Here is a 15,622-nt window from a genome sequence, read left to right on the forward strand (position 1 = left end):
TTGCTATATCATTTAAGGACTTTATTGCAGCAACATCATATCTGAGTGAATGAGTCGAATTGATATGATGCAGTGTTTGTTGTTATATTGTTTTTATTTTATTTCTATATATATATATTTTTTTTTTGGCACACTAAGACTTTGTTGGGAATTGAGAGGCAATTGTTCTGTTAATCCTTTCGCTTAAACTGTTTCGTTTCTTTATTTGCATTTCTTTAACATGTGCTAATTTCATTTTCTTTATGTATACTTCATATATTTCTTTAATTCTATAATAATTTGCATTCATTTGTTTTTAAACTGGAGAAATCAGCAATAAAATTACAGATAGAGAGAGAGAGAGAAAGAGGGTGAGTGAGAGGGAAAAGGTGTGTGGAACAGAAACCAAATGAAAAACGAAATTATGAAGACTTTAAGACTAGGCTCTTTTGCGGAACTCTTAATAGGCTACCTTAAACTAGTGTACAAAAATATCGATAACTTTAAAGCGATTAATTTTAAAACAACAACAACGACATCAATTTGTAATACTTAAAATACTGTCATATACATAATAATTACAAAGAGAGAGAGAGAGAGAGAGAGAGTAGAAAGATGGGATTATGAATGGAAAGGGAGGGTCGATCGGGGATTTGTTGTCAATAAATCAGTTAAAGTATTCATTTACATAAGTATTATAATTGACTCACAGAGTTTCATACAATTCGTGTGTGTTTGTGGATGTGTTTCCTCTTCTGCTATCGATTGGAATTTTCTTTGTATCATTTCGATTACAATTTAGATTCGAGTCTGTGATCGATATACTTGAAGAAATCGAATTGAATTTGCCTATCAGATTTGCAATTCCTTCAGCTTTGGCTGGGTATGCCTTCGAAAGGACTAGCCTTATCGATAACCGATTTTCGATTATAGATTCGAATATTTTAGCGTATTTTTGCGCTTCTTCCGTAGCTATCGACTTGACTTCTTGTTTATTCTTGGCTCACGCTTGAATGGATTTAGATTCAAGTTTCATAGATAAAGCTCGATACAATGAAGAGTTCTTAAACATATTCTCAATCCCTTCAGCTTTGGTGTGTGTCGGAGTGTTTGTTTGGTTGCTTTGTTGTGATGCAAATTATATGATGAAGTTTACACAGTTTACATTTATCATAGTGTTGCATTTATATATCGTAAGATCGATTCGATTTTAGTTGTATTACATTTGCTAGCATCGTGCTCTTAACTTTTGTCACGTTTGTCCTTATATAAAAAGGAAAAAACAAACTCAAAACTTTTGTGGTCCCTGGCATATGTATGTAAATAAAAGAAAAGAAAAACCTATTTACTTCTCTTTTTCAAGATTAACAATTACAGAACGAATGTGAAAAACAAGATCATACTTATGTTTGTACATATGTCTCCCATGTGCATACATAGACTATATTCGCTTAACAGTATAGATGATTAAGAGACTTCGATTAAGTTGTGCTTGTCGATTTATAGTTCATTTGGTTTTGTTTTTCTTTTGGCTTTTGGTACGTTTAATTAAATTTAGTTGGACTGTTTAGCTGGCTGTGACCCATTTATTGAACCCATTGAAATTGTTCCTTGAATTGATGCGCTATCGTCATCGCTATCGGTATCGATATCGATGTCGATTTGGCATTTTTTGTGCTTTTTGTACAATGCAAAATGGCGCACAACTCAAACGCCGACTAGTAGTTAGTTAGTTGTTGTTGTTGTTGTTGTATCTCTTACATATTGTTAGTAGATAGTAGCATATAGAACATATGTATATAGTATATGTGGTGTGTATAGATATATAAATATTATCTGAATAGTGTCGCTTGTGTTTTGTTTTTTGTTTTGTTTTTTCGTCGTGCGCTACATACACAATGCGAATAGTTACGCTAGCTTGTTCTGTTATTTTTGTTTATCGATAACGCTTAACGATTAAGAACGTTCGCTTTCTAGGCGCTACGAAACTCTCTATAGTGTGCGTGGCTAGGCCTGCGATTAATCGCCACATTTGACTACAAATAACAACGGTTCGGCTAGGGCGGAGCGTGCGGTCGAGCGTAGAGTTGCCAAAACGATCGATAAATATATCGATAAGTAGGTAAGTAGACTAAAAACCAATTAGGTAGGCTCGGTTACGTCCTGCCTTGACCATTTCTGCTTAAATCAAAATATCATTTATCTTGAACGATATCAGCAGTGCTATCGATAATTTTGCAGCTTTGGTACACTGTTCAAGGCGGTGTGGGGACGGTCTCTAACAGTGTTAAAAGGTATTTCATTTCTAGCTTAAAGTAACACGTTTTTCTCTTAAAATCTTTCGATTAAAAACAGTTTCTTTGTTTTTTTTTTTTTTTCAATATTGTTTTTTTTTTTCTTTCTTTTGTTTCTTTTTTCATAACACAATATAACAATTAGTTTTTTGTTTTAGTTCCTTGTTGAGTTTGTTTGCGCTTCTTGAAGTTAACTATTTATGTTTCCGTTTTGCCATTAGGTTAAGTTTTTGTTTAAAGTGTTACAATAAAATGGCGCTTAGCTTCTAGATGAAACATTAGATTGGAGGAGCTTCTATTTAGTTAGGAGCTAAGCTTAAGTATTGTTGTTTGTGCATTTGCTAGAGACTAAACTAAGAGACTTTTTTGAAAAGCCCGCATTAACGTAGAAGAAGTTGGCGTTCTATAAAAGCTTAAATGTACCCAGCGAGCTTTAAGGAGAAGGTGCTCCAAAACGAAAACTATAAAGCCAACGAATATATCGCCTAGACTAGACTAGATGTGAGATGAGTTTGGATTAGTATCGATTATTGCTGTATTCCATTGGATTCTAGGCTAGATTGCTATAGTGTAGGTAGGTCTGGTAATAGGTAGACTAACGCTTAGACAGATCTAATAATAATAATAATAATCATCATCATAACTTCCAACTTATTATCCATGTGCTAATAGTATATATATATGTATATGTATGTGTATGTATGTATACTCTAATGGCTCTATATATAAGTATTTGTATATTATATAACTTTATAGATTTATACTAAATATCTATATATCTATTTATGTACATATATTTGTGTGTGTGTGTCTATCTTATCGAATTACTCTCGGTTTCTGTGTGGTATTCAGAATTTGGTATCCTCGCTTGTTGCTGTTGTTCCATGAATTGATTAGTATTTAAAATGTTTCTTAAATAGTTCTCTATATAAGTTATTAAAGCTTTCGGTTTTCGTTACACTATTTCATATCATATCATATATAAATATTTGTATTCATATATGTATATTGCCTATATATACATAGATGTATATATGGATTTGTGTCTGTGTCTGTGTATATATATATAACTACTAATACCTAATAGGATAAGAGGTATATACATTTTGGTTTTTCCATTAGCCATTGCTATTGAGGCACAGCCCATCCACCGGAATAAGTCCAGGACCCAAGGCAAAGGATGAATGGATCTGAACTTTATACTCATCACACATTTTTAATACTCATACAAATCATATAATGGGCGCCAATGGCATGGACGCTATATATAGGACGGTATTATATCTAGGTACTCGCAGATGGCCGATGTATCAAATCTTGAGCAAAACGATAACGATATCTAGAGAGCGGAATGCAGATATGTTTATGATTTAGATGATTTAAGGGAATGAACGAAGCGCAGTGATCAAATTTAAAAGAGCTGAGAACGAAAACTGTAATGAGATGACCTTAATGATATCGATAACGATAACATAGAAAGTGGAGAAACAGCATATAGGAAGAACAGTCAATAGTCAAATATCTTTGTTTGCCTTTGGCGGTAGTTAACGATAACGATAACAGCATAGTTGGCAATTACTATATGATGATTGCAAAGTTATCGATAATAATAGTCAATCAATAAAAGTCTTAAATGACAGGAAGGTATATGATATATGTAAATCGAATATGGCTATGGCTGTAGACATGGAAAGCGATAACCATCATATAAAGGGCGATAACGATAACGATAACTCGATTATACTGTATGCATGGAGAATGATGAACAATTGCGAATAAATGAATAGTTAAACTGGGTTTCTGGACTTATTGCTGGATAGGCTACTCAATTTGCTTTGGTTACTTGTCTTCTTCTTCTTATCTCGATTACTAATTTGTATGTGGTTTTTTGTGGGGGAATGCCCCTACTTTCATCTCTTCTTTGTAGGTTCCTAGCTCTAGTGAATGGTTTTAGGGCTAATCATATAATGTACCGAGGTGTAGTGTCCTGTATGTGTTGTACCTTCCGTAATACTGTCCGATGGTTAGTCGTGTCTGTTCGTGCTCGCGTGGTCCTCCTGTGATTATAGTTCTCAAAGCTTGTCTTTGTCCCGATCGATGCTCATTGCTTTAAAGATGCCACGCCCGATGCCATAGCGCAGGTTGAACTGATCCAGGCTGGAGGCGCGCGGTCGATTGCTGCCACTGGCTGTGGCGTCCGCCTCAACAGTTGCGCTCGCCTGGCCGCCGGCGCTGCCACTTGCGCTGGCTCCGATGCCGGCTGCCAGACGCTCATCGGCGTCCGTTTCGCTGCACTCGGTTTCGGTGTCGCTGAACTTGCGGCGTCTGCGCAGGAACGTGCTGCAGTGCCGCAGCTCGCCCAGGTTGTCGGACAGCGAGTGGCCCCGCTTGCGCTCCTGCCTCTCCATTTCGGCGGCCAGCATTTGCACCTCCCAGTCGTTGTTGCTGCTGCCTGTGGCCGCCACGAGTGCCGCGCCACTCAGCTCGTCCTCGGCCTCGTCGTCGTCCTCGTCGTCGTCGTCCACATCGACGTTCACCTTGCTGGACGATGAACTCGAACTGGAGCTCTCGCCGATATCGAGAATGACGCTGTCCGAGAGCCGGGTCAGATTGCCCGTCACGTCGGAGATCATCATGGCCGCCGCGTTGCTGCTGCTGCTGCTGCTATCGGCTGTTAGGCCGCCGCCCATGCTGCTGCCCATCCCCAGGCCCTGCTCATGCCAGTCCCGATAGCCGGGCAGAGCGGCCCCGCCCCGGCTGCTGTGCGGCGCATAGAAGCTGGGGTGGCTCTGCGCGTGTCGCGTTGCCAAGGTGCCCGGCCCGCTGTAGTAGCTGCTCGGGCAGTTGAGCGCATTCGCCGAGGCCGCATGATACCGGCTGGGGCCGGGCGATATGCTGCGCCGGCCCTGGATGGGTGGCGAGGAGGTGAACACAGTGTCCAACGAGTCGCCGCGCTGCAGACAGAGAATATTTGCAATGAAAAGCAAGTAAAAAAGCTCCAGTCGAGACTGCTCGACTACGAGTTGCCCTGAATCCCTGGAGGGAACCTCAAGGATATTTCCATAATTCTAAGTTGCTTTTCTGCTAACACAAGGAAAAGCGTTTGCATACGCACACACAGACACGAAGAAGATAGAAAACGAATTTTATTGTTAAATAACTTTCTTTATATATAGACTGTATATGTGGGGAGAAGAAGAATGTGAATTTGGAGGTGGGGGGCGGAATTTAACAAAAACCGAAATTCTATAAAATAAACACGAATATATGTTCAAAATTTGGAGACTCTACCTCTAAAGATCTGGGAAATATAATTTTAAACCTGATTTTCGATAAGGTTTTTATCGATAACTAAATAACGAAAGTAGTTATCGATTTTTTAAGACAAACTAGATATCTGCGCTGTATTTACGAACATTTAAGAAAATATTTCGAGTCTCTAGCTCTTACATCTTTTGAGATTGACGCGCTCAAACATAAGGACAGATAGACAAACAGATATAGCTAAAACGAATCAGCTCGTCGCTCTGAACAAGAATATGTTGTATATACTATACTAAATGGAATCTGCCACGCCTCCTTCTGCCTGTAACATACGTTGAACAAAACCATCATACCCCGATTTCCCACATTCCATGGGTGCAGGGTATACAAAAATGAATTATCAGCGCATCGCATCGCATTTTCTTAGCTCTGCCAAGCGAACAGGCACTCGGAGCAGTGACATGGCATATGTAAATCCAGGAAACCTACGGGCAGGCCAGCAACAGCTGCTCAAGAAACTTGCTTAATGATGTGCCTTTCGGGTTGCATAAGTGTTATGCGAGACTTGAGGCAGGCGGAGAGTCCACATTCAGCTGCTGCCTTTGCTGCATTTTTAAATTATTCAATAAATGCGCTCAGCTGCTCAATTTGCTGCACGAGCTGAGTAGGCAGCGCTTGCATCTGTCGCCTTCAAGTTATTGGCTATGAATTGAACAGTATCAAATCCAAGCTGAATCTGCTGAATTTGCGGAATTTGCTGAATTCGCTGATTTTGCTGAATTTGCTGACTATCCTTGCCAGAGCTAAGTGCAATCTGCAGCTTTGTTTCTGTACCCAGCATCAAGTAAGAAGAAGGAGAAACGACTGATTATAACTTCTCCAAGAAGTTATAAATGTATCATATTTTCTACATATGAAATATATACATATATGTATATAAATATATTACCAAGCTTTATTTCATTCTTAATCCTTCTCGATTGTTATTTTCTTCTAGCTCAAACTAAACTCTGCCTCTCTTTTTCTTCTTCTTTGTCTATTAGTCATCATCGCACTATCGTCAACCCTATCGTCAGACTCCTCCATCACTATGATGCCCATTGAGCTGATCCCTTAAATCTCTCCTTGGCCTACTACGATATCTATCTTCAGCTGACTCTGATTTTCACTAAAATACTTTGTTGCTCCATTGGATTAAATCTATCGGATCTATCATTACACTTGAGAGTGACAAGTGAAACTCTGCCGGAGTTGAATTTTCAAATTTTATACTTTTAGTTTCAAACGCTTGAAATTAAAAGTATTTTCGAGCTCTAGGTAAAAAACAGCGGAAGATATAGTCTTTATTCTCATATCCCACGCCTATATCTATATACTTATATCTATTATATCTATACTTATATATCTTTTATACTTGTAAGGTTGTAAAACCGTAGATTTGCCACGCCCCCGTGGACATAGCTATATACATATATAGTTGTATAATTGTAGGTGAATTTTTGTGAAGGGCTTTACAGTAACGTGAGTTGCAAATTTAAAGGCGTAGACTTCATAACTACGGGCTCTTAAAGTCCAAGTGGAATATATTGATATCCTATTGGGTATTAGGGCTTCACAACACGACAGACGGACAGACACGCATAGTGCATGAACCCATATACTCGTTTCATTTATATTGTTACACTGACGCACTTACCATGAAGAGCAACTCGGCTGAGGAGCCCGAACTGCTGTTATCCTGCTCGGCCGGCTCGTCGTCATCGACGGATAGCTGGGACAGCTTCTCCCGCTTGATGCGGCGCGTCGTCGATGGCATCGCCGGTTTCTGTTCGATGGAGCGCAGCTTCAGCTGCAGCTGGGCAATGATGGCATCGCGCCGTCTCACCTCGCCGGCCATATTCGAGAACTGCGACTCGAACTTCGAGTGCATTTCGTTCATGTGCGTCTTGATCACGTGATTGATGCCGCTCAGTATCTGATTGAAGTAGTCCTGCGCCTCTGGAAAGCCTTGAATTCAAATTCAAATGGAGTATCGTTCATAGGTTAGTAACTGAATGCAATCGGCTGGCAATGCAACCCTGTGTGTGTGCGCTTGCGGTACAGTTGTGTACGGTCCCTGGTGGGCAGGTGAGTGAGGCACAGCTATGTAGGCGTGTGTGAGTGTGTGTGCGACTGTATGCGTGTCTGTGTGGGTGTGTGTGTGTGAAAGACAGAGACAGAGACAACTAGTACAACAACACGTTGTGGTCGTTGTTGTTGTTGTTGTTGCTGTTGCTGTTGCTGTTGTTGTAGTAGTACCAAGTGATAAGCAAAATAGGTTATGCATACATACGCAGATTACAGTTATTTACACACATTCCCATACAAATTACAGCTGCCTTTCGAGAGTTTTTCATTCGGGATTTCTGTGTTTCATTTGTTTTGTCAAATTTTACGTATTTACAGAAGCATTTAGTGTTCTCTATGTGTGTGTGTGTGTGAGTGTGAGTGTGAGAGGGTGTCTTTGTGTGTGTGTGTGTGTGTTTGTTGCATGCTGAAGAAACAGTTCTTCGCCGTCGTCGTTGTTTCATTCCATTGCGTTCCAAAAGCGTGCGTGCGCGTGCCTGGATACGTTTGAAGCTCAGAATATCGATAACGCTTATCGATGACGAGCTCATACGCTTAACGGGCTGAAAATGCTATTGTGACAGTGCAGATCGTGTACTTAACCCAACACAAATATTATTCATCTCTATAAAGTCAAAGCTTAGTTCAATACGATAAACATAAGTGATATGTGAAATAAATATTTACATTTCAATAGTACTCAAAAAGCTCTTACATGTACGCAAATCGATACAACTGCATATACCTTAGCTTATGTACAGTACAAATATACATATTCTATACTTAAAAGACCTATTAAGAAATTGACTTTGTCTGTAAGATTTTCGAGTTTTAATTAAGGTAAATCAAAAGGTGCTATCAACTCTTAGCCTAGCATAAAAGCATTCGCAATGTTAAGCAATATATCAGCAATAACCTAAATCATATCAAATAGGAGTTAATAGATGGCATTACCATGCATAAATTTAAAGATAGAAAGAGAGAGACAGATACAGAGACAGAAATAGAGAGAGATAGAGGACTAGCGAGAGAGAGAGAGAGATAGCGGGAAAGCCAGAGCGAAGCATTCAAAATTCGTGTAGTGTGCCTTCAGGCGCTGCAAAGGGCATGCAGAGCGCTTCAGTCTGATTCGCATTAGGGGTATTCCTTTTGTTGGAATAGAAAAAGAAAAAAAAAACAATTCGAAATGTTCAAAGAGATTAAGGATAAAATCAACCTGATTTTACTTGACTGGAATACCCCTAATGCTGGCACAATCAATACATAGATTTACTAAGTGTTGTTGAGCTTGGGGGCGTGGTTAGCGTTAGACTTGGAGTAATTGTACTTGATATAAATATACGATATATGGATACATTTTCGAGTATAGGACAGTTCTGCAATAGAATCACCTAGCGATAGCTGTTATCGTAATTACCTTCCAGTTTGGGCAGCTGACCCGCCTGGCTGCTCGCATTGGTCGTGTTCTGCCGGAGCTGCAAATTCAAATTCAAATCTGTGGATGTTGTGGATTGGGCATGAAATTCGGTATTCGACGAGCATTCGACCACATACGATGCGGATGCGGTTGCCGATGCGGATGCAGATGCGGATGCGGATGCGGATGCCGATGCGGATGCGATAGACGTTGAGCCGTTGCCAACGCCAGCGATGACGCCGTTGCCGCCCATCAGCTGCGGCTCAAATGCGGCGAAATACTCTTGCGGCGAATTCGTTGGCGTTACCAATGCCAACGTCGGCGACCAGACAGCCTGATCTGGCAGCATTGTTCGTGACGTTGCCACACTGTCATTGCCGTTGCCCGAACCGATGACCGTACCCGTAACCGTGCCCGTACCCGTGCCGGTGCCCGTGCTTATACCCGTACTCGAACCGGAACCGTATTGCGTGCTGTTGCTTTTGCTGCTGTTGTTGTTGTTGTTGTTGTTGTTGTTGTTGAGGCAAACAGCAGCCGCAACAGCAGCAGCACCACCACCACCGAGGGCCGCGAAGTGCCCCTCCTCTGTGGCACTGGAGGGCGGGCTAGAAAGAGTTGAATGGAAGGTTACACTCTTCAAGAGCTTACTGTGCCTGGCCACGTACCCTTCCAAGGTCGGCTCCATTAACAGCCCCCTCGACAGTGCACTGGTCTTGGCCTTGGCCTTGGCCTTGGCCTTGGTCTTGGTCTTGGCATTCGCCTCGTCTTGGGCATCACCATCGGCAGTACCACCGACACCACCACCGACACCACCACCACCACTAGCATCGTCAGCAGCAGCACCCTGCTGCATCTTCTTCAGTATACTCTTCAGCTTGCGCCGCTCCACCGTCTCGTTGGACTCGGGGCTAAGGGGCATGTAGTCCAGCTGCTTCAGCTGCTGCTTCGAGTTGCCGTCCGATGTGGATGTGTTGGTCGAAATGGATGTGGACGTGGAGCTGCTGGTGGTGGTGGCCGACTCGTAGGTGCTCAGAAACTGTGAGTAGATGCCGGAGGTGTCGCTATAGCAGCGGTACAGTGACTCCGCAATGGGCGCCTCGTTGTTGTTGCCGCTGCTCGACTTGGAGCAGTCCAGGCTGAAGCTGCGCGTCTGCAGCGCCTTCTCCAGCTCGGCCAGCTTCTGGCGCTCATTCAATATCTTCAGACGCTTCACGAACGGCAGTCCACAATACTCCGGCGACAGATCGAACACGCTCTGATATAGTTTACGGCCGCCCGTGGTGGCCTCGCCCTCGGGCAGCTTCTGCTCCGGCTTCTGCAGGCGCAGGCAATCGCGCGCCGTGGTCAGCGTGCTGCGCGTGCTCGAGGAGCAGGTGCTCGAGGTGGAGCCATGGCCACGCCCATGCCCATGCCCGTGTCCATGGCCATGGCCATGGCCGTGGCTGTGGCGGGAGCTGCGGGCACTGTGGTGGCGTGGTCGAGCGTTGGCGGTGCTCTCCATTTGCTGTGGTATATTGCTCAGCGAGTAGTTCTTCAGCGGCGTTGCCAGATCGTCCGGTGAGCAGTTGTTTAAGCTCGTGTAGCTCGACGAGATGAGCGTGGCCAGCTTCAGCTTGGACCAGGGCTTGATGGGCGTGCCGTCGGTGTCCGTGTCCGATTGCTGTGGTGTGAACGGCCTCAGCGGCTTTTTCGACAGGCTGCCGGTGGCGGCCAAGCTCTGCCCAACTGCACCGCCCACAATAGTTGGCTCCATTGGCAGCCCTGGCAACGCTGGCAACGCTGGCAAGGCTGGCAACGCTGGGCCGCCATGCTTGGCCACCACGGCCAGCGATTTGGGTGGTTCCTTTTTGGCTATGGCACCGGTGGTGCTGGTGGTCCCGGACGTGCTTGTGGTGCTGCTGTGGCCGGCACCACTTGGTATGGCCGGCACCACGCCCTGCAGCTGTTGTATCTTCTGCTTGAAGGAGACTTTCATGATGGGCTTGATTTGGGCAACGGTCAGACTTTGGCTAGCACCCGCAGCACCACTCGCTGCCCCACCAGCACCGCCCACACCCGTTGCCGCCGCAAAGTCCACCTTGCTGCTGATGTTGGGCGGCGTGTTTACCTAGAGGCGGGACGGATATAAAATGCAATTAATATCGCGTAGATGACAAATGGAAGCTGTGTGTGTGTGTGGTGCTTGATATTCAGAGATAGAAAGAGAAAAGAAAGAGAGAGAGAGAGAGAGAGAGAGAGAGAGTGGTGTTTTCGTGGTTTACCATGACGAGTTGGGTCTCGCTGCCAGCACCCGATTGTGGCTCATTTTTAATTTTCAACTGCTGCAATCGCTGGATCAGCGGAAAGCCTTCGTTGAACTCGCGTTCGGGCTCTTCCTGTATCGATTCCTGCGGCGATAACGTACACGTTACATGTGAGTGAGGTGGAGATTTCTGTGGTGGTGTGGACTTAACAGCTCGCTCTTCGCGATCCTAGTGCAAGACACATAAAGACACATACAAAAACTACTATTTAGGAGAGCCGGGGTTCATTACATAACATACAACACGAATTTTGCTGGATTGATTTTGCAACTTTTTGTTTTCTTAATCATTTTTGCTTTGTTTTCATATTGGATTAGAAGCGAAATCAAATCAAGTTCCAAATCAAAATTTTACAAATGCCAAATCAAAGTTTGTTCAACTCTGTTATTAACAGCGTATGCGAGATGCGAGGTGAGGTGTTAACAGCTGTGGTGTGTTGTCCATGTAAGGTTTGGTGAGTTATGGGCAAATGTTGTAATGCATGAAATGGTAAAGTGTGATGACGTCGGCGTGAGTTTGGTGAGTTTCATGTGTGGTGTATTGGCAGGATCCGTATGTAATGAACTAAACGCTGGTGTGTTGTAGTGTGGAGCTCGAATGTTGACAAGCAAAAGCTCTAAGCTCGAACATGTATGTCTGATGGCGGCGTATTTGGTGACTTTTATGTGAGCTATGTTAAGGTGTGGTGTATTGACAATAAATGTATGAGTATGTTGTGTGGCGTAGTTTTCTCCATGTTGATTAATGTTAATTTTAATGTCGACATGTTTGGTGAGTCTGTTGCGTGGTGTACTGACAGAAGATGTATGAAAATGGTTAGTATAGAGAATAGAATAATATGGTCTAGGTGGTATATAATAGTATTAGTCGTATAGGTTTCTCCGTTACAGTCCATTGTTTCGTATATAAGGTAGTTTCTGTAGTTTGCTGGATTTTGTTATAGGTTAAGGGTAATTGTGGATGGTCTGTTTCTCTTTTCACATGTCTTGAAGTCTGTTTTCTTGTACAAAATATAATTTCAAGCAAGCAACTAATTTAGGGATAGTCTTAAAGGCAAATTGGGATTCACTAATTAGTTTTGGTTAACAGCAACACAACATAGATCGTTCTATTAACAGAAGAGCATAGAAATCTGCCAGCGATAATATAGCAATATGCCCTGATCTAACATTAGCTTCTGTCAGACCTTACCTTGCTAGCAAATTATACATATTTTGAAGCTCGATTATTGACACCTTTCAGGCTCATCTGAGTGCTAGCTAACGTGAGCTTTAACATCAATTTAAAGCAATCGGATTCAAAGCGTGCTCCATACAGGGTATTATCAATCGAATGACTATAGGATTTTAAATGCTAAGAAATATTTATTATAGAGTGCACTAAAAGCAATTCAATATCGAGCTATAACCGTTCAGCGAATTCAAACCAAACAAAATGAACGAGGAACTAGAATTAAAGAAGCAGCACTCGATGCAACTCAAAAATGGAAGAGAGTGCGCATCGAGCGGGTATAAGTGTGAGTATAAGAGTGCCTGTACATGTTCATTTGTGGGTATAAGAGTGTGCAGCTGTGCGTATTCGTGGGTATCAGAGTGCTTTGTGTGTATATCATTGTTACGTATACGTATATGTTTTGTTGTAACTGTACTGTACTGTACTGTACTGGTTGCTTGAGTGTTGGGATAAACTGCATTAAAAGCTCGTGAGGCAATGAGGCGAATGATATAAAGACGATATACACGATAGTTGCGATATGTGTGTAGATAAGTTTTGCGTATGCACGAACTCCAATCGGAATGGTGAATCGATCAAAATAGTTGGTGAGAGAAATAGAACTGGACGGTGGTGGTGAAGGTGGTGAAGGTGGTGGTGGCTGTGACAGTGGCTGTGGCTGTGACTGTGATTCATGAACAAATGGCACTGAATATGAATGCTATCGGGCCTCGACTTACCTGCTTCTCTTTGAGCAGGCGCAGCCGCTGCAGCAGCGGCAGCCCCGCCCCAATGGGACTGGGCGTCTTGTCGTGCAGCTCGTCCTTGGCCTCGGCGCTGTCCGCGTCCTTGTCGTCGGAGCGAACGCGCGACATGCGCTTCAGCATGATCTTACTGCCGCGTGGTGAGGTATTGTGCAGCGGTTGCATTTCCAGCGACTCGTCGCTCTTACGGGACGTTCTAAATCGGATGCTGGATAGTGGAAAATTCGTTTCAGCAATTATTGGACCTGACTTACCGGGACTTTTTCAGCACATTGCGAAAGCCTTTGACATCGTGCTTCAGCTTGTCCACGATCTTCTTCGAGGCACTGTTCTCGCTGCTGTCGCTCTGATGCACCTGATGATGGTGCGCGTGCGGATGCGGGTGATGCGGATGGGCCGCGGCATAGGCAGCGGCCTCCTTGTCGCTTTGCGCCTTCGCATATTTCTTGTTCACGCAGCGCACCTCCATGAGGCGTTTGCGTCCGAGCGTCTGCAGGATCTCTTGTGCATCCGGATAGTCCTTCATGGCGGCGAGAACGTCCTCGCGCGATAGCGAGAACAGCTCCGAGTAGCCCACTGAGCGGACATCCGCTGTGCGCCTAGAGCATGCCAAGAGGTATAATAAGAGATTGCGAAGGGCAGGAAAGGGAAGGGAGAACCTCCGGTAGTGCACTCACTTGTTCAGCCCATCCAGATTGAGTATGCCGATCTCACCGAAGAAATCGCCCGCCTTCATGGTGGTCAGCACCTTGCCCGTTTCACTGAGCACCTCCAAGATGCCATCGGCTATGATGAACATCTCGCGAGCCACCTCGCCCTTGCGACAGATCGAATCACCCGGCGTAAAGATGTACGCCTTCATCTTCAGCACCAGATCGTGCAGAAACTCCGGCTGGCACTCTTGGAATATGGTCACCTTCTTCAGTACGCTCAGGTTGACGTGTAAGGCCAATTCGGTTTTCAGCTTATCGGGCAGCAGGCCCAACGCCGTATTTATATCACCCCCACCCTGTATGCGACCCCGCGACCAGCTATAGTCATACCACCGCAGCACTCTCCGCTTCATTCCGCCCGGCACCTGCCAAATTCCATGGTCAATCAAGTTGCTCAATCATTCTACATCTTCAGTGCACTCACCTTATGATGCCTCATATAGGTCTTGGCCCCATCAAGTAAACGCTCGAACTCTAGCCGATTGGCATTACGATTCGTTATCACATTACCCACTTGGCCCACAATAGTTGCAAAGATAAAAACGCCAATCAGGTAACTAACGATCGTAAAAATATACCTGGGGAGGGGAAAGGGAGAGGAGTTATGAACAAAATTATAGCAAGTCTTGGCCGTATTAAGAGCGAGAGAGACAGAGCTAAAGAGTGAGTGTATCTTAATCATGAGGAAGCTTTCACAGTTAACTTTTAGCTTTTAGCAAATTTCGGTTTTAAGAACTTAAAGGCTTTCAAAAGAATTTCCATGCCAAGATCTCAACAAGAGATTTCCCTTACAAAGGTCCAGTCTCTCTCTCTCTTCCCCTCTATCTCCAACTCTGTCTCACTCTCTCTCTCATCGAATGTCATTGAAAAGCTCAATCAAAGTTTTCGAAAGCACATTTTCAATAGTTAATCAGCTTTGCATTGTTTTCTATTGAAATAGGCTTTGGCAATTGTGAGCGTTAAAATCTGTTTGGAATTGTTGAAGGCTGTCGCACGCTTTCGAAAACTTTGATAGCAAATATATCAAGCAAATATTCATAGAGTAGACAAGGCTTTGATCGTGATGCATGTAACAATTGTCAGAGCAGAAAGGATTTTCTTTTTCTTTTTCTTCTTTTTTCACTTTGTGCCAATAGAGAAAACGAATCGAACTGGTGGACAGCCCCCAACAATAAGCAAGATTATGTTAAAGTTAATATTGAGTTAGACTTAGGTGTTATGCATGCAGTTAGGAACTCATACCCATAGCTAGAGCCAAACTGTAGCAGTCGTGATTTGATGCCACGCCTTGGTATTGAACGAGGGCCGTCCACCGAAAAGTTCGGTCTGTTTTTGTTTGATTGTTTGATTTTTTTTTTTTCAAGACAAAGCCCGCCCCAGAAGATATCAATAATTTAGGCAACAGATCAACATCGATAAGCATCTCATACTCACTCTGCATTCGTCTCAGGGGTGGGCAAATCACCGATGGTAGTTAGCGTTAGGGTGGACCAATACAGGCTGCCCAAATACTTTCGGGTCAGCGTCGCATAGTCACCGGGCCTATACGGATAGACCCAATCGCCCTGGG

General features: G+C 43.7%; 1 protein-coding gene across 2 annotated transcripts in view; it reads right to left on the reverse strand.

Moving 5' to 3' along the window:
• Window positions 1–113: 113 nt before the first annotated feature.
• Window positions 114–15,622, reverse strand: part of Cngl (Cyclic nucleotide-gated ion channel-like) — a 72,185-nt gene continuing 56,676 nt past the window's right edge. For both annotated transcript variants that reach the window (XM_089264556.1, XM_089264557.1), the window contains 10 exons: window positions 15,487–15,617; window positions 15,295–15,378; window positions 14,477–14,630; window positions 14,017–14,417; window positions 13,594–13,938; window positions 13,316–13,535; window positions 11,322–11,531; window positions 9,061–11,167; window positions 7,234–7,544; window positions 114–5,227 (listed from right to left, as the gene is read on the reverse strand). In XM_089264556.1, coding sequence (XP_089120682.1) covers window positions 4,346–5,227; window positions 7,234–7,544; window positions 9,061–11,167; window positions 11,322–11,531; window positions 13,316–13,535; window positions 13,594–13,938; window positions 14,017–14,417; window positions 14,477–14,630; window positions 15,295–15,378; window positions 15,487–15,617 — 4,845 coding nt within the window. In that variant the 3' untranslated portion in view covers window positions 114–4,345. The remainder of the gene's footprint in view (window positions 5,228–7,233; window positions 7,545–9,060; window positions 11,168–11,321; window positions 11,532–13,315; window positions 13,536–13,593; window positions 13,939–14,016; window positions 14,418–14,476; window positions 14,631–15,294; window positions 15,379–15,486; window positions 15,618–15,622) is intronic.

This window comes from Drosophila navojoa, chromosome X (assembly GCF_054131105.1).
Source record: "Drosophila navojoa isolate 15081-1374.11 chromosome X, UAZ_NAV_1.0, whole genome shotgun sequence".
In the NCBI taxonomy this organism is placed as follows: domain Eukaryota; kingdom Metazoa; phylum Arthropoda; class Insecta; order Diptera; family Drosophilidae; genus Drosophila; species Drosophila navojoa.